This window comes from Danio rerio, chromosome 5, assembly GCF_049306965.1.
Source record: "Danio rerio strain Tuebingen ecotype United States chromosome 5, GRCz12tu, whole genome shotgun sequence".
In the NCBI taxonomy this organism is placed as follows: Eukaryota; Metazoa; Chordata; class Actinopteri; order Cypriniformes; family Danionidae; genus Danio; species Danio rerio.
The window spans coordinates 70,111,013-70,138,762 of record NC_133180.1 but is presented as its reverse complement, the minus strand read 5'-3'; the positions used below and the strand labels follow the sequence as shown (position 1 = coordinate 70,138,762).

General features: G+C 35.9%; 1 protein-coding gene across 1 annotated transcript; it reads left to right on the top strand.

Annotated features, from left to right (window-relative positions):
• Positions 1–196: 196 nt before the first annotated feature.
• On the top strand, positions 197–25,797 carry ak5l (adenylate kinase 5, like). Its single transcript, NM_001017540.2, has 8 exons — positions 197–523; positions 13,911–14,097; positions 15,936–16,109; positions 18,615–18,787; positions 20,864–20,977; positions 22,174–22,365; positions 25,266–25,352; positions 25,432–25,797. Exons 1-8 carry the CDS (start codon positions 464–466, stop codon positions 25,450–25,452), a joined length of 1,008 nt encoding a protein of 335 aa, NP_001017540.1. The 5' UTR covers positions 197–463; the 3' UTR covers positions 25,453–25,797.
• Positions 25,798–27,750: the final 1,953 nt, after the last annotated feature.

Here is a 27,750-nt window from a genome sequence, read left to right as displayed (position 1 = left end):
AAAAGATACTTGAAAGTAGTCGCAATTTGATTAGTATTTTTCTTTATAAAATATCGTGGCTAACTGTAACATATAGGTGAGGCTAAATTCGATCAAATTAAGTAGCTTACAAACAGTCACCTCAAGCACATAACAAAAATATAGTGCCACTGACGTACAAATCCTTACCAAAACCAAAATATACTCGAGACAAGTCGATTATTCGTGATTACGCGTGGCTGAGGGTCACTTTGAACTCGGCATTCATGAGCGTGACTAACAACTGTTGAATAGAAACATCGCCTGGAGGTCATCGGCGTCAAAACAGCGGAGAAACAAGCCAATGTGATGGTGTACGACAGCAGCTGCTCTGAGGGTGAAACGCAACAGTTGAGCGCGCACACACACACGCACACGCACACGCACACACAGCTGCTGCTCCACTGACTTACAAACACTGCTCTGGACTGGAGAAGCCAAAAGAATGAACACAAACGACGCCAAGGATTACCTCTCCAAACGACAGATCCCACACCTTTTTGAGGTAAGAATCAGCCTTTTCCATCCGTACATAAACCGTGTAGCATTAATGTATCCGAGAAAGGAATGACACATCTGTAAACATCTGGTATTACACGGGCTGTGTTTTCAAGGTGAGCACATGCTTTATTATTATGCACCTACCAGTTTACTTCTCAGAGTTTAAAACAATACAATTTTCTGCTGTTAATAGTCTTTAAGGATCTATATATGCACATCAGATGTGAGCTCACTGCATGAATCCATCAGAAAGTCTGCATCTATTTAGCATGCACAATTACATGGTAAATTAGATACTTGAAGGTGTCTCTATGGTGATCCTCAAGAAGGCTGCTGTGATGGCAAAGCGAGGGTCTTGAGCTTGTCAGATTGTCCTCAGACAGCATCAACAAGTGCTTGTGCTTGTGCAGTGGCATACAAAACACCGTGGACGGACATGGCACACACTTCTGAGCTGCTTTCCATCTCCAGATTGACCTAAATATAGGTGCACTTCATCAATATGTGTTAGACACAGCTGCTCACATTGTAAACATGAGTTTCGGCACATCAACGCTTTGGCTGTCACCAAGGCAACAGCTTTGTACTTTATATTTACTTTATGTGACTCATCTTAGGAAATGTGGGCAATGGAGAAGGGGGTAGATGAGGACTGAAACAGTCATATCCTTCTTGCATGTGCCCGAACACGCAGTTTTCTGGGGAATGCAAACATGCAGGTTTAGGTTCATAACTCTAGATATACATCTTTAAAACTCACCCATTGGTGGCTGTACTAAAAATAACCCTGTGCTTTTTTAAAATAAAGAGGTTTTGACAGAGAATAGTCATTTTAATAAAGCTTTCAATGGACAAATAATAAAGCAAGATACTTTTTTGTGAATTGAAAAATCTTAGGGAAACTTTTTCCACTGTAAAAAAAAAAAAAAAAAAAAACTTAAAGGTCATTTGTGTTTAGTGTGTTTCTGCTTTGTGTTCTTTCTATGTGTTTCAAGATTGATTGGTGGTAAAGCTTGTTTGGCATGCTGTCCCGAGAGAGAGCCCTAAACTCATAAGATCCTCGAGCTAGGTGCTCCCTCCCGTTTGCAGGGCGAGAGGGGAGTTTGAGCTCAGGTAGATCTTGAGAACTCCCCCCGCTGCTTAGGATTGCTATGAGGGTATGCTGCTGGTGAAATACGTCTATGGTACTGATTTGGTTTAGTCGATTTACTTATGTCTCATGTTTTGGACTGTGAAACCGGAGAAAACCCACGTGAGCACTAGGAGAACATGAACTCCACATAGAAATGTCAGCTGGCTGGGTAAAGACCCGAACCAGAGACATTCTTGCTGTTGTAACCCCGCCAGTCCTTTAACACCCAACCCGCTCCGAGTGGTATCGAACCGGTGACGTTCCACATGGGAGTCGGTTGCTCTAACAAGGAGGCTAAAGACCATGGCCTCTAGCGTCTGTCGCTAGAGCACCTTTAGAGGTCAGAGGAGTGAGATTTACCAGCACAGCACTTACTAGCTGGCCTCTGTTACACTCACCCCCATAGACATTTCGCCGAGCGGCGCTTGGTGTGCGACCTGCCTTAGAGGTCAGAGGAGTGATATTTACCTGCACAGCACTCACTAGCTGGCCTCCGTTACACTGTGAGACAACAGTGCTAGCCACTGGGCTGCCGTGCTGCCCTATAGAGGAAAAAGAGGAGGAGAGGGGGTGGAAGGGGGGATTCTTCAAGACGAAGATGTCTAAGGAAAGGTGCTTTGGTTGTTTATACTAAGTCAGGAATCGTCGGATTGGCGAATCATACGCTGCGTGGCCAGCCAAGTCACTCATAAGTATGTGATCCTCTCGAAATTAGTTTATAAATTAACTTCACTTAGTGTATGTCAGTCTCAGTGGTCACCATTAAACATTATTTAAAAAGAATTAAATAATCAGAATTTACCATGTTATAAAATATAGCCGGAAAAAAATCAGTAAATGAAAGTGTTTATGCAACATTTAATCAAGATCTAAAACTATTTTCTGCATATGTGTTTTTTTAGGTTCATATATTTTCCTTTTTTGTCCCTTTAACTACCCCACAGAGAAAATTTTTGTTTGGATTGCATTTCTTAACCACTGGGTAACACGCAGGGGTGATAGCGTTCCGGCACCACGCCGGATTTCCGGCGTACTGTGGCTGCGGGGAAAAAAAAAATCAGGTTCACAGATATTGATCTGTCATTTCTCTAGATTCACAGAATTCACTCACTGCTGAAAGCGCCGGATTGGTTTTTATTAAGTGCCATTTTGTGTGCTCGTGAATCATCTTTTGAGTGTATGACGCCATGTAAATAAAAGATTCATTGTGTAATTTAGAGAGCTTTATAAATTATAACGGATCTTTGTGAGATCTCTATGAACTATGATTAGTGACGCTTTTTAGTGATAATAAGAGGAGCGTGCTTTGCACTTTCCAGGCTATAATCCATTCAGAATTTGTATGAAACTTTCGTTTTCGGCACATATACGCTGATATGTTTTGGGAATGACATCTGCATATTTACGCTGGGTTTATTCTCGAAATAACGGTGAAGCAATAGACGGGACAAAAATATATTTCCCCCTTCTCCTTAAACAACTTAGTGTTTCAGCTATGAAATAGTTCAGTTTTGTATGTAGCCTAATGGCAAAGTGTTTATATTTAGTTTCGTTTTTTATTCAGCTTATTTAGAAAAACGTTTGGAGCATTTTTTATTCGTTAAAATTAAGGTTTTTTAACGAACAGCGCCCAGCGGAAGACCATCATTGTCTGTTTGATCAGTTTGCCTTCTCAGATCATCACGACTTGGCTAAAATAAAAGATATAAAACAGTTCAAGTATAAAACAATGGTAGCTTATACGTTAAAGAATGTGTGCTATTAGGCGCATAGTTTGCTTATAAAAAGCTTGCAGGACATTGAGGCGCCAGAGCAATCACTTGCATTTTTTCAGTGGGAGCAATTTAAAGTTATCCGTCATTTTTGCTCACTAAGTACGAGTAATACATCTAAAAACGTTACAGCGATTTTTATAACATAAAGAAAACCAAAACTATGCGCTTTCTGTCGTCTGGTTTTTGAACAGGAGCGCTTAACAAAATGAAGCAAAATGTATATGCCTCACAGACATAATAAATATATTTATAGAAAGCTTTAAATTATTACTTAACGAAATAAAACAAATCGAAAACAAAAAAAGTCCTTCATGTAATCCGTAAAGATGAATTTCTAAAGGCGAGTCCAAGAGGAGATTGCCAGTCAGGATCTTTGTGACACTGACTCAGAATAAGTTTATTAATAAATAATTAAGATATGTCCTTACACTTTCCTCGACACATTCATTGTTATTTGTTTTTGCGGGTGCTTGGGGCGAATTTTAGCTTATTGTGTGCGCTTGAACGCGGATTCACAGTAGCAGTTTTAACATGGAGTGACACGACATCTGACGTACAGATGACACTGGCACATTCCGGTGGCACGTCCGGTTTTCCACTGTCATGTGTCACTCGCTAGTGGCATGTGTAGTGACCTGTGTTTCTCAGAGTGTCGCGCTGCATGTCACTGCAGTGACATCGACACCCGGCGAAGCTTATGACATTAATTAACACGAGCAAAACCATATTTAATCATTACGCGACTTTTAACCTAATTTATCGCGTCGCAAGTTAGTTTATTTGCTGAGCTACTCCACGATGTTTTAATTTAAAAGCATTTATTTTATGTATTCGTAGTCATATAAAAGTCAAGATTAATGTGCTTATAACGTGCTTATACTGACACCTACTGGCACATGTCACAAGATCACTGACACTGGCATGTGTCACTGACATTACTGGCATGTGTCTAAAAAGAGCCACTTGACAATAATGATGATCAGGGTTACACATAGGCTGTTAATATATTTGGGCCCAGGGGCCCACAAGTTATGTGTTAAAAGTGCGTTGCATACCCACCCCTACTCACCTCAGGGGCAAGGAAAAAAAGTTCAGGCTCAGGAATTTTTTCCACTATCAGCCCTGAACACGATCGCCTCACAGCAAGAAGGTTGCTGGTTCGAGCCCCGGCCGGGTCAGTTAGCATTTCTGGGTGGAGTTTGTTCACCCTGTGTTGGCGTGGGTTTCCTCCAGGTGCTACGGTTTCCCCCACAGTCCAAAGACATGCACTATAGGTGAATTGAATAAGCTAAATTGGCCGTAGTGTATGTGTGTGAAAGAGTGTGTATAGGTGTTAGGATTTATTTTTCCACTGTAAAGAAAGTTTCTTTTTTTAAATCACCGATGCCAAAAAAAGAAAAAAAAAAAAAGCTTTTTTATAAGTGATACAGATGATGGATGGTTTTCACATGATTTCAAATTATATCCATATTTTTATGTGGTCATCAGATCATTGTTAACAATATTTACTTTTTTAAATCTACACTATGTAAAACAAATAGATCCATATGTGTTTTGTGTACAGTGCTCAGCATAATTGAGTACACCCCATTTTGAAAATGAATATTTTGATCCATTTCTCATTGAATATAGGCGATGTATTTTGGGTGCATTTAAACAAAACCGGTTTATTAAACAGATATACTTATTTAGAAATTGAAAGATAAAATTAAATTAAAATATTGCAAAAATAAATGACAATCTGCAAAATCTTAACAAATTATTTTTTTTTTTGCTTCTCTTGATTGTTCCCCTTTTTTAAAAATTGTATTTTATATTTTCTATAACATAAATTTGGGTGTACTTGTCTTTGGACAATTATCGTAAGTAATTTTGTAACATAAGCCCCAGATTTGGCTAGAGTACTGACCAATTTAATGTACATTCAAAATATAATATTGTATACAGTAGCTTTCTATTAAAAATATTAATTTAAAATATAGATTTGTAAGAGGTGTACTTATAAATGCTGAGCTGCAGTCTCTTTGGTCACCATTAAACATTAACTTTAACATTAACTTTAGCACTTAAAAATATTAACTATTTAAATAATCAGAATTGATCAAATTAAGCATGTCATATGATGTATGAAATGTTTTTTTGTCAAATATAGCTAATGGTGTTTAAATATAGAAATGTGGTTAAATCAGTTTTTGTAAAGGAAAGAGTTTATGCAACCTTTAGAAAAGCTCTAAAAGAAACTGCTGCATGTGTATTTTTTGTTGAGTATCATATCAATATATCAGGCTTTTATGGCTCATATAATATGATATATGAGAATAGGGAGTTCATACCTGAGAAGAAAGGCTGAGTGGATGCTATTTGGTGCACAGCTTTTATTGCAGACATAGCAGACTACTTACAGTAGAGTAGATAAAATTGATATAGATTTTGTCACAACATTTTCCAAAAAAAACCCTATTAAGCCGATGCTTTATAACCAGCTCGGTAGTTTTACTTGTCGGATTTTATGATATATTTTATGATATTTTATACACACTGCACTTTTTAATTATTATTTCTTTTTATTTAGGTTATATTTATTTATATCTTATGTAAGTTATTTTTACATTGACTTAATAAAAATCAATAAACATTTCAAAGGAAAACACTTATGACCTGAAGGTGACCTTTTTCAGAATGACACTGAAAGCCTTTTTTTCTTGCTAAAAGCATGCAAACTATGTTTTAGATGACAGGAGGTGTGTACCAGATGGTGTACAACAAAACCCATGAACCATTTTGATACGTTGGATGATTAGCAAAAAGTATAGCTTCATAGAGTTCATTTAAAATTAATAGATTTTATTTTGAGAGAATATGATTCAATATTAATAGGTCGCTGTAATATATCAGGATATAGCAGCAAAATTCCTGAAATACCAATGCAATCTCACAGCAATTCGAAACTTTTTGATTTAGTGGCTAATTCGTATGAATTCGGACGATCTAATTCATACAATTTAGTACGATTTGCTCACCACCCAATGACGGTTGGGGTTTGGGGTTGGGTTGGTTGCCACGCCTTCTTTTTAAAATCGTACATTTCACTGAACTCGTACGAATTCGTACAATTAGCCACTAAACTGAAAAAAACGTAAAATACGTTTCCTCGTGAGATCAGGCTGGATATAAATTTTGGTCAAAGGTATGTTTAGTAAATATTAATTTAAGGGGGGAAAATAGCTAGTTCTGTATAGTACACAGCCAAAAAAAAAAAAATGTTGCCTTAATTGTTTTATTTCATTTTTCTAGTCATCGCATTTGACATCAATTCTACTGACTACAATGATTCATTAAATATGAATACAAAATATAAAAAATATTAATTGAACATAAAATGTGTTGAAACATGGTTAACTAAATAAATTAAATTATATAAATTATAATATTATATATATATATATATATATATATATATATATATATATATATATATATATATATATATATATATATATATATGCAACCGTTCTCTGTAAAAAATCATATTGTACCGTTGTCCTTCCACGGTTCAGCCCTGTGATCCGCGGTTCAGAAAATGCATTATAAATATTGGTTTGCAAAAAATGTCCACCTTTGTGCTTTTGATTACTTTTCACATGCATTGCATGTGTGAGGACCTGTCCAATCACCTCTTAGTATGTAAATCACTTATTGACATCCTTTTTCCTTATGTGTTGGTGTCAGTGTTGCCAGACTTACAAAATTTCAACCTCTGTACGATCATTAATGTAAAAAATCCTATAATGTAAGATAATTTCAGAATTTTATGGTATTTGAAATGAATTTCAGTGTAATCTTAGGACTTCTATACTTATATCTTTTGTCTACTGTCTGTGAGGAGAATGTGGAGTGTGAGTGTGTTTTTCCAAAGTTAATCTCATCAAAACAAAGTCACGAAATCGGCTCATGATAGATACCCTGAATGGGCTCGTGCACACCTCAGTGTGTGTTAAAAATTCGGGAGGGTGCACTGCTTTCAAGCCAACCACCACTATGTTGCAGTCCGTAATGGCATCCAATTTGTACCGCAAAATGAATCCGGCTGACAATACATGCAGGACAGAGTCTCAGAGGTGGAGTTTGAACCTTCCCACTAAGGTACACCTAACGTTAGTTTTGTTTTTTGTTATTTACGTATTGTGGTGATTTGCACATTGTGTCAAAACGCTATTTGTCTAGATAAAAGCTGTATACTCTCCGTTTGAGTCGTGTACGGTGATTTTCTTCTAAATATGATAATTTTGAGGTTCTGGTATGATAATTTGAAATTTACAATCTGGCAACACTGGCCAGTGTGTGTATTGAGTTTCTGAGAGTTAAGCATGGTAAATGAAGTAGATAAAGCCAAAAGCGCAGGTGAGGCCAAAACACAGCAGATTGCCTCAGTTTTTAAACAAGCGCTCAATGTAAGTTTATACAGAGACAAAAAAATAACGAATGCTGATTTTTTTTTGTTGTTGCAAAGATAGCGTAGATCAGTGGCTCTAACAGGCGGATCGGGGTCTGTGTCAAGACCCAGAAGCATCCTATATAGACCCGGACATACAGACTGTGGATTTTGCGCAGCTCTGTTACTTCAGTTGCGCTTCTGCTGGGTGTTCTGAAATCGTGACCCTAAAACCGTGATACATACCGAACTTTGAGTAGATTGAATCATTGTACCCCTAATATATATATATATATATATATATATATATATATATATGTGATTTTTTTTTACATTTTACAAGTAAACTGTATTGGTATCGGAACTGTCAAAAAGTTTTTTTGTTAAAAACAATATTGGCCAAAAAAAAAACAACCTTTCGGTGCATCCCTTCTTAAAATCTGCGAGCATTTTCTAAATGCCTAAATTACTTGTCTAAATTAAAATCACTTTTAGAACTTGACCATTGCGAGTTTGGCTATGAAAACTAGGGCTGCTTGATATTGAAAAAAACGTACATTGCGATATTTTATGTATTGCAATTTTTCACAAGATAACTTGACAACTTGTAGAATGCAGAAAATATAATTAAAAAAAATACAGGCAGAGAGAAAATAAAGTAGAGCAAAAATACAAATAAAGGAGTCTAAAAGTATACAGGTACAGAAATAAAATAATCAAATGTAAATGCCAAAAGCTGTATATTCTTTATTAAGTGAATAACTAAATACGATTAATCTTTGTTAAAGATACAAAGGTAATAATTCCTTGAGCCCAAATGCTTTAAACTCGCTTAAAATGTTTACACAGGACTTAAAAACACGAGTAATTGATAAACTTTCACTTTATTAAGGTTAAACTGAATTGACTGCAAAGTTCTCATGTGTGTTGAACTGTTGTACCTGATCAGCTATAGTCCTGATTCCACATTGCATGACTATTATGTATTTTGCGATATCGATGCTGAGACGTTATATGTGTAGGCCTAATGAAAACCTTTGTGGTCATCACTGACATCTGATTTTATCAACCAAAAAAATTACACTCTACATCTTTAAGGGAACAGTAGCAGACAGTGTTTTTAATGCTATTTCTCTGCATTAATCCTCGAAAATGCTGTGGTCTACAAATAAACTGAACCCTGTAGCAAATCCAGGCCTTTGTTTTGTTTCTCTTCGGACACTGTTCCTTTATTCTGCAGCTGAATGTGTCTTTAGCTGTTTGATACCCGTGAGGATTGAGATGTAAATTCTCAAGCAGATTTATTTGCATCAAAAGAAGAAAACAGCTGATTATTTAGGGCTCCGGTTTTCCATTCCACGTCCCTCTAAAAAGGCCCGGAGTATGAACTGCTAACACGTGTGGGATGAATAGAACAACAATTTGCAATTATTATTCTCTCCCCCTTGATGTTATTCACTTTCTTTTGCCATCCAGAAATCTCTCGGTTTGACTATTAAATGAAATGTGCTCTTGAGGCAAATAAACAGGAAAAAAAAATAATATTTCAGAAGTCAGAGGTTTCACAGTTTACATGGCTCAGCGGTTAGCACTTTCGTCATTTTCGGTTAGACCTTCTTACAGCAAGAAGGTCTCTGGTTCGAGTCCTTAATGGGCAGGTTGGCATTTCTGTGTGGAGTTTTCATGTTCTCCCCATGTTGGCGTGGGTTTCCTCCGAGTGCTCCGGTTTACTCCACAGTCCAAAGACATACAGGTGCTACTGTATAGGTAAATTGGGTAAACAAAATTGCCCATAGAGTATGAGTGTGTGTGAATGCTAGAGTGTATGGGTGTTTCCCAGTACTGGGTTGTGGCTGGAAGAGCATCCGCTGTGTAAAACATGCTGGAATAGTTGGCGGTAGGGCTGCAAGATATTGGAAAAATGCGATGTGCATAGCTATTTGGTAAGAATTCAGGTACATTCGTTTTCCTTCGGCTTAGTCCCTTATTTATCAGGGGTCTCCACGGTGGAATGAACCTTTATCAATAGTTTTGGAAGAAATGCTTACCTTAAACATAAACTTTTTAGGACAACATGGCAAGAAAATGATAATATTCACTCATCGGCCACTAAATTAGTTACACCTTACTAGTACTGGGTTGGACCCCCTTTTGCTGCAGATTTGTCGGCAGGATAGATCCATGCTTTCTTGTTGTTGACGCCAAATTCGGACCCTACCATCTTAATGTCGCAGCAAAAATCAAAACTCATCAGACCAGGCAACGTTTTTCCAATCTTCTATTGTCAAATTTTGGTGAGCCTGTGTGAATTTTAGCCTCAGTTTCCTGTTCTTATCTGACAGAAGTAGCATCCGGTGTGGTGTCTGCTGCTGTAGCCCATCTGCCTCAAGGTTCGATGTGTTGTGCATTCAGAGATGCTCTTTGAGTGGTTATTTAAGTTACTGTTGCCTCTCTATCAGCTCAAGCCAGTCTAGACATTCTCCTCTGACCTAACAACGCGTTTGCACCCACAGAACTGCCACTAGATATTTTTTCTTTTTCTGACCATTCTTTGTCAAACCTAGAGATGGTTGTGCTTGAAAATCCCAGTAAATCAGCAGTTTCTGAAATACTCAGACCAGCCCGTCTGGCACTAACAACCATGCTACATTAAATAACCTTTCCTCCCCATTCTGATGCTCGGTTTGAACTGCAGCAGATCATCTTGACCATGTCTACAAGCCTAAATGCATTGTGTTGCTGCCATGTGATTGGCTGATTAGAAATTTGCGCTAATGAGCAGTTGGAAAGGTGTACCTAATAAACTGGCTGGTGAGTGTACATATTTTTGGTCACACGTTATTCAATCTATTTCAATTCACCTTTATTTGTATAGCGCTTTTACAGTGTAGAAAAGCAGCTTCACATAAAAGATCATAGTCAATTGAAACAGCGTAGTTCAGTTTGTAGAGTTTAAGTTCAGTTCAATTTAGCTCAGTTCAATTAGTTGCATTTAGTTAATGTTGTAATCTACATGAATTAAAAATAAACAATAATTGTACATTTATTAATCAATGTTCAACATTCATAAAGCATTATTAAAACCAACATGCTTAACAAGTTAATAAGAACTTACAATGAATTACTTTTTTTTCCATTAATCCTAACAAAGATGAATGAATACTGTAATAAATGTATTCATTGTTTGTTTGTATTATTAAATACATTTAAGGTGACCTTTTTTTTTTTTTACAAGATATAAAGTAAGTCTCTGATGTGCCTAGAGTGTGTATTTGAAGTTTCAGCTCAAAATACTCTACAAATAATGTGTTAAAACATTTTGGTGACTGTCACTTTAAATTGAAATGAGATTGTGTTTTTTTTTCAAAAGAGGGCGGAGCTACAAATGCCTGTGTGTCAGCATTGTGGCAGATTTAAAAACAAGACTAACAGCATATGCTAATGAGGGGAAGATGTCACTAACGGGTGGGGCTTTCTCCTACTGATGACACGTACAAAAGGAAAAATGTCAACCAAAGTGTATCTTCTGACTGTTTTTATCAAATGTGATTATTAAAAATAGAATTAATACATTTTTACTATTTGATCTGGTTATATTGACAGACTGTTGCCACACAACTGTGTTTAAACCCCTTATAAAAGTAATTTTTACATAATAGGTCCTCTTTAACTTACATTATCTAGGGTTCTATTTTAACAATCTTGGCGCAAAGTCCAGAGCGCAAAAGCATTTAGGGCATGTCCGAATCCACTTTTGCTATTTTAAGGATGGAAAAATCCACTTTGCGCCGCGGCGCATGGTCTAACAGGGTTGAGCTTATTCTCCTAATGAGTTATACTGTAGGTGTGTTTTGAGAATAAACCAATCAGTCTCGTCTCTCATTCCCTTTAAGAGTCAGTTACGTCACGCCATAGCGCATTTGCTATTTAGATGGCAGACTTTGTAAGTGGAAAAACTGGACGCTTCACTAGCAAGAAAACAGTTAAACAGAGCATCTACAGCGTGAGAATGAGAGATGAGCCTCCTCATTCTTTACTTTCACTCTCTTCTGTGGATAAGGAAACATGTTGTACGCACAGACATCCATTAGCCTACATAATCAATTTTGTATGTTAATCACAAAGATTTGTTTCAAAACTAATTTTAAATTCAGTTCTAATTTTCAGCAAACAAATAAATGAACAATAATAATGAAGTGTGGTCAAAAACTGATTTATATCCAAACACACATGCTGTGCCTAATATGGTCCAAAACCTGACAGGTGGACAAATCTAAGCTTGTTTTTAATTAAACAAATATAAATAAGCATACAATAAATAATACTACTATTAATAATAATATTATACAAAAGCAAGTCCTGAATAAACTGAAAAAAGCCCCCGAGATGAAGAAGGCATGGAGGCAGTGATTTTTATATTTATGTAGAAAATAATAATTTTTGTATTATTTTATTTCTTTAATTGTTTTTTCATTTGTAATGATATTTCCATATTGCTGTAAATCCTGTGTGTATTAAGCAATGTTTAAGTGAGGCACACAACCAGGGCCGGAGCAAGCTGAACTGCCGCTCTAGGCTGAGGACGATCACGCCGCCCTCAACCCCAATGTGAAAACGAAAGTGACCAGTTATGAAAATAAAATGAGGTGTCGCGGACCTCTATTCTGCCGCCCTATGCGCAGATATAACTGAGGACGCGCGGGTGTTGCGGACCTCTATTCTGCCGCCCTATGCGCAGATATAACTGAGGACGCGCGGGTGTTGCGGACCTCTATTCTGCCGCCCTATGCGCAGATATAACTGAGGACGCGCGGGTGTTGCGGACCTCTATTCTGCCGCCCTATGCGCAGATATAACTGAGGACGCGCGGGTGTTGCGGACCTCTATTCTGCCGCCCTATGCGCAGATATAACTGAGGACGTGCGGGTGTTGCGGACCTCTATTCTGCCGCCCTATGCGCAGATATAACTGAGGACGCGCGGGTGCTAAGGGAGGGAGGGAGGTGTCGCCGACGCTGCTCTCTCTATTCTGCCGCCCTATGCGCGGAAATAACTGAGGACGCGCGGGTGTCGCGGACCTCTATTCTGCCGCCCTATGCGCAGATATAACTGAGGACGCGCGGGTGTTGCGGACCTCTATTCTGCCGCCCTATGCGCAGATATAACTGAGGACGCGCGGGTGCTAAGGGAGGGAGGGAGGTGTCGCCGACGCTGCTCTCTCTATTCTGCCGCCCTATGCGCGGAAATAACTGAGGACGCGCGGGTGTCGCGGACCTCTATTCTGCCGCCCTATGCGGGGAAATAACTGAGGACGCGCGGGTGTTGCGGACCTCTATTCTGCCGCACTATGCCCGGATATAACTGAGGACGCGCGGGTGTCGCGGACCTCTATTCTGCCGCCCTATGCGCAGATATAACTGAGGACAAGCAGGCGCTGATGGAGGTGTCGCTCACTGACGCTGCCCTCTCTATTCTGTCGCCTATGCGCGAATATATCTGAGGACGTGGGTGGTGAGAGAGGTGTCGCAGACATAACTGAGGACGCGGGTGGTAAGGGGGGTGTTGCGAATGCCGCCCTCTCTATACTGCCACCCTAGGTGGCCGCCTAAGTCGCCTCTATGGACGCGCCGGCCCTGCGCACAACTAATGCGCTTTAGACCTCCTCTAAGCTAGTCTATTGAACAGTGTATTTTAGATCCCCAAAATAGCAATGCGCATTAACACACCTTTTTTTTAGACCTATGGGCGCACATATGAGCGCAAATGCATTTGCTATTTAAACAGCGCAGTGCAACACGTCAAAAAACGCTTGCTTCAAGCTTAAAAACTAGCAAACAACATTTGCGTTATGCCTTGTGCCGCATTGCGCCGGGTGTATGATAGGGCTTCTAATCTTCAACTTATAATTGTGTAATATTCTATAAAACATTGACATGTGATGCAGGAACTAATTTACATAGCTGTACTGTAATTATAACACTCGTAATACAAGTAATCTGTGTATCTTATCAGCATTATATGCATTTCATAACAAAAATTGTCTCATGTTACAGAGCATGTTAACAGGACTGATGTACCACAAACCCGAGGACCCTTTAGCATTCTTGGAGATTTGCCTGCAGAAAACACGAGACCTCGGGGGTCCTGAATGTGTGGTCTGGGATACTTTCATTACACCTGATCGAAAACCTCTTCCGCCAATCACTCCGGCACAGGGGAAGAAAGCTCCCTGCAAACTCGGTAACTAAGCCTGTGCGAAAGTACTTCATCTTAGCTTGCTAAAAAAAAAAAAATTATAAATAAATTGTTAGTTGTGTGTGATTTATAAGGGTCAAAGATAAAAAGGTTTAAATATATTTAAACAATAAAAGTCTAATACAGCTTCAATTAAAGGGAAAAAAGGGAATTTACTCATTATTTATTCTCCCTCAAGTGGTTGCAAACATCAATGAGTTTCTTTTTCTGTCGAAGAGAAAAGAAGATATTCTGGAAAATGTTGGAAACCTGTAACCATTGACTTCCATAGTAGCAAAATCAAATACTCTGGAAGTCAATGGTTACAGGTTTCCAGCTTTCTTCAACATTTCTTCTTTTTGTGTTCAACACAAAATCTCTTTAAGTCTTATTTAGTTATTTTTATTTATTTAGTTTTATATTGAATCATCTAACTATCATATACAGTTGAAGTCAGATTTATTAGTCCCATGAAATATTAGCCCTCAGTTTGTTTCTTCCTCCAATTTCTGTTTAATGGAGAGAAGATTGTTTCAACACATTTCTAAACATAATAGATTTAATAACTCATCTCTTTTTTTTATTTATTTTTTTATTTATTTTATCTTTGCCATGATGACAGTAAATAATATTTTACTAGATATTTTTCAAGACACTTCTATACAACTTAAACTGACATTTAAAGACTTAACTAGGTTAATTAGGTTAAGGTTGGGGTAATTAGGCAAGTTATTGTATAGCGATGGTTTGTTCTGTAGACTTAAAAAAAAATGGCTTAAAGGGGCTAATGATTTTGTCTTTAAAAGGGTTTTAAAAAAAAACTGCTTTTATTCTTGCCGAAATAAAACAAACAAGACAATCTCCAGAAGAAAAAATATTATCAGATATACTGTGAAAATGTCCTTCCTCTGTTAAACATCATTTGGGAAATATAAAAAAAAAATAAAATAAAATCAAAGCAGGGCTAATAATTCTGACTTCAACTGTATTTATATCACGAGAAACCAACTAAAATATCACAGTGTAACAAAAGTTTATATACAAAAAACAATAATGTCATGAATATTTAGAAAACTAGTTTTTGATGACAAATTAAGAGGTGATGTTAAGGACCACAGTCCAGCTCTAAAAAAACTAACAGTCATTTTTAATCTTTATACTTTATAAGCTAGATAATGATGTGTATGATGATGTACAAGAGGCATCATTGTGGAAAAAAAAACTGTCAGCTTTTATTTACCTTTGGACAAAAGGCGCCATGTCCAATATCATTCATACCCTTTTCACTAATCAATAGAAAAACATTTATTGGCTGTTACAGAACACTTCTTAAAAATGCTGACCCGTTTTTTGCATACTGTATCTTCACTGGTATTTTTGCCAATTTATCTTTAGCGATGAGCCTCCTTGACATCACCCTGATCCTTAACTCCCTCCACAGATCTCAACTGGATTTAAGTCAGGACTCTGGCTAGACCCTTAAGAAAAACCTAATATTTTTGTATATGTGTTTATATTTGTGTGTGTGTGTGTGTGTACATATTACAAACTATTAAAATTCATGAAAAGTAGCCATTCAGTATGCATTATACTTTATATTAATTTGTACATTTCCAATATGTGATAAATAATATAATTTACTGATTCTTTTTGTAGAAAAAATACTCTTCAGAAACAATTATTTGGGGTGTGAAATTAAGAGCTAATTATGATGGTTAAAGAGGGTTTGAGTATTTGAAAATGTCCCATAAATTTCAATAACGGAGGTTTAACTGTAACCATATAGTATTGTGTGGCTTACTATTAACCAAGAACTGATGAATGTAATCTGTCTTCCTCCTCAGATGGTGGTCCTGGTCCTGGACCCGGGCCTTACCGCCGATATGACCGACTGCCTCCAATCCAGGCTCAGTTCTCCATCGAAAGTGACTCAGACATGACTGAGTCCTCCGGGCTCATACAGGAGTACGACGTCTTTGACCCTTCGAAACCACGACCGCACATCATCTTCATTATAGGTGCACTTAACAATGCTTTTCTTGAAATGTTTAGTTAAAGTGTATATAAAGCATCAACAATAATCTGATTAGAATGGGCTATAAGCACGGCAGGTGTCTTTCAGCCACCATTAAACTTCCAGGGATAGGTTGATGTGACTATTTTCAATTTCATGAGGTTAATTTTACAGCATCAGTAAAGTAAATTCATTTAAATATTGTCTGTTAAATAGAATTAAGCATTCATTTAGTTGTTCAAATGTAAAACGAGATGAAAGTCTGTTTAAATCATTGATATTTAAAAAAGCAGATCTTAAAAGTGTCGGTTTTATAATGGTATGATGGTTCACTAGAAGTGCCTGAGCTGGCTTACTGAAAATTAAAAGTCCCTGTGCTCCATTATTGGGGTAATATGCCCTATTAAGAAAAACCTGATAACCCTGCTGAAAAATCCAGCTTAAACCTGCCTAAGCTGGTTGGCTGGTTTTAGCTGGTCGACCAGCCTGGTTTTAGAGGGCTTTTGGCCATTTCCAAGCTGGTTTCCAGCCATTTCCAGCCTAGTCTTAGCTGGTCAGGCTGGAAAATGACCAGCTAAAACCAACCAGCCTGGTTTAAGCTGGACATAGCTGGTTTTGGCTGGTCAAGCTAGTTATAGCTGGTCATCTTCCAGCCTGATCAGCTAAGACCAGGCTGCAAATGGCTAGAAAACAAGCCTGGAAATGGTCAAAACCCCTCAAAAACCAGGCTGGTCGACCAGCTAAAACCAGCCAACCATCGTAGGCTGGTTTAAGCTGGATTTTTAAGCAGGGTAAGAAATAAAATTCATTCATTTGTTTCCTTTCAACTTAGTCCCTTTATTAATTAGGGGTTGCCACAGCAGAATGAACCACCAACTTATCCAATATACAGTATGTTTCACGCAGTGGACACCCTTCCAGCTACAACCCAACACTGGCAAACACCCATACACACCCTTTAACTCACTACAGCCAATTTTAGTTTCATTCAATTCACATTTATGCTTTGGGGCATCTCTTTGAACTGTGGGGGAAACTGGAGCAGAATTAAAGTTGTACATTAAAACTAAGCAATAATGCTTCTAATCATAATATTTTATCAGTATTGCAATTTTAGCAATTTTATTAAAAATCGGATCAAAACAAGAGCATTTGATCCAAGATCTAATTAGTGAAATGGTATGCAGTTTTGTCTTTTTATAAGCATAAAAAGTACATGATATTAAGGAAAGACTGCAATATTTAAACATAACAAAATGTCCAAGATGAGCAATGTGCTGAAATAGTACAGAAAGTATTCAGACCCCCTTAAATTTTTCACTCTAAATACCTAGGATGGCCATGTAATATTTTCTTTTTTAATAAATCACCAAAAATGTCAACAATTCAGTTTTTTCTTGTTAATATGGGGTGCTCTGTGTACATTAATAAAGAAAAAAGCAGCTTAAATGAAGAGTATATTGCTCCCTCTGGTGGATTTATGCGAAAAGAGGATGCGCAAGAGAAATTTGTGATAATCAAAAAGAGTATACAGAGGCTTCTGGTGGATTTGCAAAAACAAAAACTGCAAGCAGACGTACCTAAGGTTATGTATTTTAAGTGTGGGTTGCAGCCATCACTTGTTTCTACATTGTAAAAAATTGCAGGGTTCCACACACACTGCAAAAACTGATTTTTCTTAGTTTTTTGTCTTGTTTCTAGTCCAAAATCTAAAAATTCTAAAATCAAGAAGAATTTTCAAGGCAAGCAAAAGATTTTGTCTCGTTTTCAGAAATAATATGGCAATATTAAGTGCAGTGTTTCCTTAAAACAAGCTAAATAATCTGCCAATGGGGTAAAAAAACTAATCTTTTGTCAAAAAGAAAAACAAGATTATTTTGCTTACCCCATTGGCAGATTATTTTGCTTGTTTTAAGGAAAAACCCACTTAATATTGCCATATTATTTCTGAAAACAAGACAATATCTTTTGCTTGCCTCGCAAATGCTTCTTGATATAAGAATTTTTAGGTATTTGGACTAGAAACAAGACAAAAAATCTAAGTAAGAAAAGCATTTTTGCAGTGCAATTTCTTGAACTCAAATTAAGTTAACCTAATTATTATTAATATTTTAATTTAAGTGGATTAAACATAAAACAGCTAGGTTGTCTCCCAATATCTTACAATTGTGATGATTCAGCTTGTTTTTAATAAGTAGTTTGAACAACTAGCAAACATTATTTTTGAGTGTAGTACAATGCAGCTGAAAACAAGATAAAATTTAATTGATTGAACTGATAAAGACCAAATTTTCAGAGACTAATTTGTTTTTATTTTTCATTTTTCCCAAAAAAACTGGTGCTGGTCAGTCTCAGGCATCTGATACTACTCTAAATTCATCATATTCTAAAACTCTTTGAGCTAAATGAAAGGAAATTCACTAGAGCCTGACCTTAATTAATTAGAAATTAGCATTTCGATTGTGCCGTTTCTGTGATGTAAAGTGGGATTTGCCATGATATTTTCCAGGTGGACCAGGCAGTGGGAAGGGCACTCAGACAGCTAAAATCGCACTGCGCTATGATTTCGAGCATGTGTCTGTTGGGGAGATTTTAAGGAATCAGTTGCTTCATCATGCGCCCAGTGACCGGAAATGGGAGCTGATTGCCCAAATCATTGCCAATGGAGAACTGGCACCTCAGGTTTGGCACTTTGACCAACAACTGTGTACATTTCACAGATATGGTGTATTTACAGCTGCTGAGTTATCAAGACTGACATCAGACATCAAATAAAACGCTGTTCTTTTGATCTTGCTATTCATCAAAGAATGCTATGGCTTCTATACAAATATTCAGCACAATTCAGCTTTGCCATCACAAGACTGCATTAAAGTTTTAAAGGGGGCCTATTATGCAAGAAAATCACTTTTTTAAGGTGTTAAAACACTGTTGTGTGGCAATAATCTGTGAATATAATCAGCTTCTAGTGGTAAAAATGCATTGATAAAAATTTTTTATCACACTTGATAAAAACAGTCAGAAGAAACACTGATTGACATCCCCCCTTTGTGCATTAGAGAACGTTTCGACCATTAGTGATGATCTCTACCTCATTTTAATAGGACGTTAGTCTTGTTTTTAAATCTGCCATAATGCTGACACATAGGCATTTGTAGCTCCACCCTCTTTTGAAAAGAACACGATCTCATTTGAATTTAAAGTGCCAGTCACCAAAATGGCACAATTAGGATCAAAGTCTAAAAGGAGCAGCTTCATCAAACTTTATTTGTGTTTTTTTTGGGATGCAGCTTACACATTCTATAGGGACACCGAAGACTTATTTAACATCTTGTAAAAAAAGGCATAATAGTTCACCTTTAAAGGTTTAGTTTATAAAAAAAAGAAAATTCTGTTATTAATCACTCACCCTGATGTCCTTCCAAACCCCTGAGGTTTGGTTCACTTTCAGAACACAAAAAAATTTATTTTAGATGAAATCCGAGAGCTCTCTGACCCTCTATAGACAATAATGTCCTAGAAAGGAACAAAAATAACATTGTCTAAACATTCCATGTGACGTGAGTAGTTCTACTGTAATCAAATGAAGCTCCAAGAACAAAAAAAAAGTTAAAAACTACTTTGTTTACTAATGTCTTCCATATTAGATCATGGTACGCATAGCACTGTTGATTAGGTTAATATATTAATTCATTCATTAATTTTCTGCCACCTTTCCGGGACCGGGGCAGCAGTGTTAGGAGAGAACCCCAGACTTCCCTCTTCCCAGACACTTCCTCCAGCTTCTCTGGAAGGATCCCGAGGCTTTCCCAGGCCAGCCGAGAGACATAGTCCCTCCAGCGTGTCCTGGTAGGTGTCCAGAAGGCATCCGAAACAGATGCCCGAGTCACCTCAGCTGACTTCATCTGACATCTGAGATCTTGTCCTTTCGGTTAAGACCCAAAGCTCACGACCATAGGTGAGAGTAGGAACATAGATTGACCGGTAAATCGAGAGCTTTGCCTTTCGACTCAGCTCAATTTAGTTTTAATACTATTTTTAAATTTGCCGTACATTTCATTGTAATTTTAGATAATTTCATCAATAGTTTAGTTTTTATTTTAGCAACACAATGAGTGCTTATTAATAAAAAACAAAACTATAATCATTTTTGCGAATTACTATTTAATTTCAGTTCATGTTTAAGTGATTGTTCAGTTTCAGCAAGTTTTAGTTTTTCATTTTAGGGATTTTTATTGTTTCATTTTAGTTAATGAAAATGTCTTTTGATCAATACTTTTACTTTTGGTCTAAGTAATAGTCTTAGTTTTCATTTTTATTCACTAAATTAACCTTAGCTGCTTACTCCAATGGCAATACATCATACTCCTTGTAGTACTGCACTAGGTAAACAGAGTATTTACAGCTTTTTTGGCACACCAATTATTATTATTATTTTTTTTAAGTTTATAAGTTGTTAGATGGAATGTTTCGACAATATTTTGATTCCTTTTCTGGACTTGTGACCACCAGACTTCAACTAAAATATATTTATTCATGTTCGGACGAAGAACGAAAGTCTCAGGGGATTAAAATAGCATGAGGATGAGTATAACAACATTTTTGGATGAACTAAACCTTTAAGACATTACAGAATTAAACTATATTTCTATATTATTAATAAAATATTTCACTTTATTAGTGTATTTTTGATAAATCTTTTATGCAGTTCACCTCTTGTTCGTTTTCATTGTCTTGTTCTGGCATGGTTTCCTGTAGGAGACGACTATTGAAGAGCTAAAACAACAGTTCATCAAGAAACAGGATGCTAAAGGATTCATTGTGGATGGTTTTCCTAGAGAGATCTCACAGGCGTTCACTTTTGAGGAGCAGGTCAGATTTCATCATGTTAAAGTCAGAATTATTCACCCCCTTTAATTTTTATTTTATTTTTTAAATATTTCACAAATTATGTTTAACAGAGCAAGGAAATTTTCACAGTATCTCTGATAATATTTATTCTTCTGGAGAAAGTCTTATTTGTTTTATTTCGGCTAGAATAAAAGTTTTTAATTTTTTAAAAACCATTTTAAGGACAAAATTATTAGCCCCTTTAAGCTAATTTTTTTCGACTGTCTACAGAACAAACCATCATTATACAATAACTTGCCTAATTACCCTAACCTGCCTAGTTAACCTAATTAACTTATTTAAGTCTTTAAATGTCACTTTAAACTGTATAGAAGTGTCTTGAAAAATATCTAGTAAAATATTATTTACTGTCATCATGGCAAAGATAAAAGAAATCAGTTATTAGAATTATGGGTTATTAAAACTATTATGATCAGAAATGTGTTGAAATCTTCTCTCTGTTAAACAGAAATTGGAGGAAAAATAAACAGGGGGTCTAATAATTCAGGGGGGCTAATAATTCTGACTTCAACTGTATTTTTGTATGTATGTATAGATATATTTATATCTGTGTTCGGTGTGTGTGTGTGTGTGTGTGTGTGTGTGTGTTCTTGTTCTTTACTGCATAGAATTCATTAAAATAAAAGTAAAATATCATGCATAACAAGTTGATTTTAAAAGGCACATAAATAGTATTTGTATTTGTAATTTTTTTTTTCTGGTTGAATAAAAGACTCCCTAAAATTGGTAAAAAATCTCGTCTCGTTCTCATGAACCCAATCTTGTGTCTCGTCTTGTGGAGTAGGTGTCTTGTCACACCTTTACTAACAATTAATTAAGGCAGCTGATAATAAATCAATCAGATTCCAAACTCTTCACCATGGCCAAGCCCAAAGTGCTGCTGGTATTAGTGACAGGATTGTAGAAGCTTTTTGGACGCCATCTTGTGGTCAGATGTAAAAATTAATTTGGCGCGCAAACTCTCGCATCGCATTTTGTGTATTTTCTAGCTGATGAGTGTACATTGGCTGTACAGTCATTGTCGGAGAGCATTATGAGATTGATTGAATGTTGTTCTGAATGCCCGCTATGGTTTTGGACACCACTTTAAATGTGTGCTCCCTCAAATATAAGCACAAGTTTGGATAGCCATTAGTGTTGTTTTGATATTTCCTCAGATTGGGTCTCCAGACTTGGTGATTTTGCTGGCCTGCTCCAATCAGCAGCTTCGGCAGCGTTTAGAGAAAAGAGCATCTCAGCAGGGCCGTCCTGACGACAATTCTCATGCTATTGAGAAGAGACTGGACACTTTCAAACACAATATCAATCTCATAGCCAAGTACTATCAGGAGAGAGGACTTATTGTACGGGTAAGAGTTTTTTAAATTTTAATTATTTTTTTATCTTAGTATGCTTGCTTCACCAATCATTATTACATTACTGGATCTTTATTTCTAACAAGGATGAGTCAATAACTGGTGTAGTAGCATGAAAATGTTTTTAAATTGTAATAAGATTGATTAAAGAAATAAATAAAGCATATTGCATTACCCTTTTGCACTTTGAAAGGATCGTTTGGGTCCGAGTTTACCATCAATATCATAATTAGCAACCTTCATTAGTACATTTGGCATCTGAGTCATATTTATGTGAATGTGCTCATAAAAAATCATAAATATTATCTAATTATTTAACTGCATTTTGCAACTCATGAAGTTTTTTTTTTTTTTTTTTTACAATTATTGGTTTTGCTTTATTTTACATTAACCCTTTGATGTACTACATGGGTTTAAAGTGACCCGTCTAAGTTTATTTTTTATATCTATTTTATAGCTTGTGTATCAAAGGGTTAAAAATGTAATAATAAAATAAATTGTTGTTAATTCTGTTCAATTTTATTTATTTATTTTTTAAAAAAACACTACAAAAAGTACCGATAAGAGAACCGTTAAAGTACTGAAACGATAAGTCGTATCGATAAAAATAGTAATACCGTTAAAACCTTAAGGATATCTATCATTACTTATTGAGGTTTTGAGTTTTTCTAAAGTGAACGGTCAAAACTATTTTACTTTCATTACACTACAAACACATTTACGAGCACATAACCCAGCTCCTTGCACTCAACCCATTAATTTGTCAATATAAAGCACAGGATATAGCGGACCAACATATTTTTGAAAGCACGCATTTTATAAAATCATTCATATTTTACAAATGCACACAAACTATTTGATAGAACGCATAATGAGAATGGCCAAAAGCATCAAAGAATATAAAACTGTTCTAAAAGGGATACCTAAAAATGTCACAAGGAGACATGTAGGGGTCCTGACCGAGTGTCATTATGTGACAAGTCAGAAGTTAGAATGTGTTGAAAAAAATCAATAATTGTATTGCTGGGAGTTTATTAACTAGATTCACCAAGTGACACTTATAATTTGATAGTGTACAGTAATTGCTTTGCAGTAAAGTGGTTTAAGCCGGTTTTGCTGATGATAGTGTTTTGTTTTTATGCATGTAGTAATTAATATTTAAAAAGTGCAGTAAAAAGCATCAATAAAGATGCATTGCACATGAGTCATTAGGTGCATTATTGTTGTTGTGCAGAAAAATATATTTAAAGGTGTTGTAAGTTTTTGGCGCTTCTAAAGTATAAAAATACCATAATGTGTTTGCAGATATTTACAACAACATGCTAAGTAAGCATTCTTTTTTTATCTGAAAAACAATGCTGAAGTCAGATTTTCTGCTTTAAAAATGTGTGTTATGTGCCGGAACAACTGTCTTTGTTTTTTTTTTTACCCAGCTTACTGCCAGTTTAGCCAATTATATTTCAGCTCTCGGGTTGCCTTGTTGGAAAACCACATTTTTCATTCAATCAGTCAGACAGGTTCTTAAAGTATGTGCCTGTGGCTGAAATGCGACCTCCGGTGGACAGTAGCAGACTCCAAAATGAGACGCAGATTCAGAGTTCCACATTTGTTTTTAAAATTAACAAATAATATAAATATTATGAGCGTAAACATTAGGTGAGCAGGTTACATTGTAACTCCGTGTCCTAACAACACGCTACATGTCGTGATTTGCAGTGATAAGAATTTTAGCTGTTTGCACCAGACGAAACATGACAGAAATCCAAATACAGTCTTTCAAAAGCACAGAGTAGTGCACCCACTGCACTCCAACGAAATTGTAAGGTTTATAATCCAATTAATACATATTAAACCTCTTTAACATTATTAAATGTAGATGCTGAATCACTAATATGTGTTTGGCTTCCACTAAGTCACAGTTTTGAAGTTCAGTTTCAAACGGTTGAATTTATTTACAAGATCAGAGGTGAACTATCTGCTGCTGCTTTCAGTAGCATGGCAATAAATTTCATGTTAAATGGCATCCAAACCCATATTAGTAGCATTTAACACCCAAAAAAAGCACATGAGCTGTACCTGAGGCAATCATTGTCAGTTTTCTGTTGTTCAGCTGCAAGAATTAGAAGCCGTTTCTAAAATATAAATTTCAGGTGTTGGTTAGGACAAAAACTCCTTTTAATATGGAAAATATTTCTTCTATCGCGCACCCTTGCTTTTATTTAGAACATGTCTTAAATCAGCCTTTAGGCTTGATAGTGAGAGCAGGGCACACTCCCGTTGGTGTCCTCAATCTGGCAACATGCGCTTGCATGATCATGAAGTGCAATACCTAGTTCAACCACTGGGTGTCAAACTTACACACTGCACCTTTACGTTATTACATACCTCAGTTCACTAGCGATCTTAAATGCTTAGAAAACATACATTTTTTATTATAACTTTCCATTCACACTTTACAATAAGGTTTCATGAGTTAATGTATTTACTAACATAAAATAAATAAGAACAATATATGTACATAATTTATTAATCATAGTTAAACATTTATTAAAATCCAAAGCCATGCACGTTAACATTAGTTAATGCACTGTGAGTTAACATGAACTAACGTGAACAAATACTGTAACAAATGTATTGTTCATGCATTAACTAACTAACTAACTAACTAACTAACTAACTAACTAACTAATACAACCTCATTATAAAGTGTTACCAATTGTCCTTGGTTATATATAAAAAAAGAGTGAGGAAAATGTATGTATAATTCATTAAGTGAATAAGGTATTGTGAAAGATGTTATGTGCTGACTAGTTCAATCGTTGAATTAAGCAAGTTTATATTACGTCTACTTTTATGTTATGAAACCCAATTCTTGCCTCACTCTGCCTGGTCAGGTCGATGCCGATCGAGAAGAGGATGACATTTTCACGGACATTAGTGCCATCGTGAAGGAGAGATTGTTCCCTAGCAGCACAAATGCAGTAGGTTTTGAATGAAAGTTGTACACATTGAGTTTCAGAAATCGGTTTTCACTTCATAAAGCTTATTTTCCTCCTACAGAGCGGCACTGAGGATCTTTAGATGGACGTGTTAACATCCAAACCAATGGCTGCTGCCGTTAAAATCAACATGATTTCAAATCAGCCTGCCAAATGTGTTTTCTTCATACATAAACTTCAGGGTCAAAGTCGAGGACCAAGGACACAGGGTGAAGGAAATGTACATCATTTAAACTTACGTTGTTGCCTATATTTGTATTGCACTGTGAATTTTCTCTGTAAAACTTTTCAAGTAATTTAATATAATTTTAATAACTTTTTTTTCCCCAAAATGAGCTGTTTCTGAATTTGAATGTCATTCCACTTTATTGTTGTTTCACTTTATTCATGTATATTTGGAGCTCAAGCCAGAAATAGTGCAAAAAAATAAAAAAGTATAATACAATATCAGTATCGAATACAATAAATGGATGTTTTAAAATAAATAACCTCACTATTCCTAAAAAAAAAAAAAAAAAAAAAAAAAAAAAAACATTAAATGGATTAAATGATTATCTTACAAAGACATTTTTTTTTCATCTTAAAGGGATAGTTCATCCAAAAAAAAATGAAAATTCTGTCATTTAAATTCCTGTTTTCCTTTCTTTCTTCAATTGAACACAAAAGAAGATACTTCGAATAATGTTGGAAACCTTTAACCATTGACTTCCAGTTGTTACAAGGCTTCCAATATTCTTCAAAATACCCAGCAAACAATTTTGTGTTTAATAGATGTCAGACATCTAAATGTAGACAGCTTGGCTAAAACAAGGCTGGCGGTCAGTGAAAATCTAATAGACATCTAAGATTAGCCCAAAACTAGTCATCAAATAGACAGATAAGACAGACTTTATATGTGCAGTCATTCATTTCTGTCTACTTGATGACTAGTCTAGGTTTGACATTTTCTTCATCTATTAGATGTTCACTGACAGCCCAAATTTAGCCTTGTTTTAGCCAAAGTGGCTATATTTAGACATCTATTAGACATCTTTTAAAACAAAAAATGCCTGCTGGGTATATTCTTTTGTATTTGGCAGAAGAAAGAAACTCATAAAGGTTATTACCATTTGAGATTTTCATTTTGGGGGTGAACTATCCCTTTAAGCATAGTGGAATGAGATAAAAAGGGACATCAGTGCCCTCAGGCTGTGTCTCATTAATACGTGTTCATTCCAGCTGTGGCACTTTCTCACACGTCAGTGAACTGGCGGCCATTGATGACCAATTACTCAAGTGCCAGTACACTGAAAAAAAGTACACTACATTTTTTTAAGGTAAGTGGTTGCACACTATTTATATGGGCTGAAGTTAAACAAACAAATGAAATGTTTTAACTTTGATTGTTTAATTTCAGCCCATATACTGTAAATTGTTTGCCACTAACCTATTTAGTAAAATATTTAGTAAATCCAATGAATCATTTATTGTACATAAGACGTTAATATTAGGTTAGATTTAGGTTGTGACGTCAGCTGACCAAAATTCAATGTCTAGCTAGTGTAAGGACAACGTTATTTTGACGTGCAATAATTACATCTAATGACATTGATATTTGGTTGATTTTAGGTTGTGTTAGAAAGTGACCAAAATCCAACGTTGAGTCAACATCTTAAACCAATGACATATTGACGTCAAATACTGACATTTATTCATCAGGTATGGCAACCAAAATTCAACGTCTGATAGACATCTTGGTGGTAACATCCACACAACCTCAAGCTGTAACATTATTAGACGTTGACATTTGGTTTATTTTAGGTTGGACACTGTACATGCACAGCACAAACAAAATGCATTGCCTCTTCGTCCTTGGGGTACAACGTCAGTCTGACTTCATTTTGACGTCCTGTGCCTGCGGGGTTGTTAAGAAATCATACACAATGCTTGACTAACCAAGGCATCATCACGCTGCAAAATAAATAAATAAATAAATATATATATATATATATATATATATATATATATATATATATATATATATATATATATATATATATATATATATAATTTTTTAGTCCTTTAGTCTAAATATCTAAAATGGCATTAATTAAGAAGGATTTTCTACACCAGCGAAAAATATTGTTTTGTTTTCAGAAAAAAAAAATAAGTAAAAATTAAAAGGATTTTTCATTAATTCAAGCTAATCTGCCATTAGGTAGCAACATAAATATATCACAAAGCAGAAACGAGATTATTGAACACCACATTGGCAGATCCAGTTAAAGTCAAATTTTTCAAACACATTTCTAATCATAATAGTTTTAATAAGTCATTTATAATAACTGATTTATTTTATCTTTGTCATGATGACAGTAAATAATATTTGACAAGATATTTT

Coding starts and splice junctions, on each gene's coding strand:
- ak5l (NM_001017540.2), top strand. CDS start 464: ATGAACACAAACGACGCCAAGGATTACCTCTCCAAACGACAGATCCCA. Junction 14,098..15,935: donor GAAAGCTCCCTGCAAACTCG/GTAACTAAGCCT, acceptor CTTCCTCCTCAG/ATGGTGGTCCTGGTCCTGGA. Junction 16,110..18,614: donor GCACATCATCTTCATTATAG/GTGCACTTAACA, acceptor GATATTTTCCAG/GTGGACCAGGCAGTGGGAAG.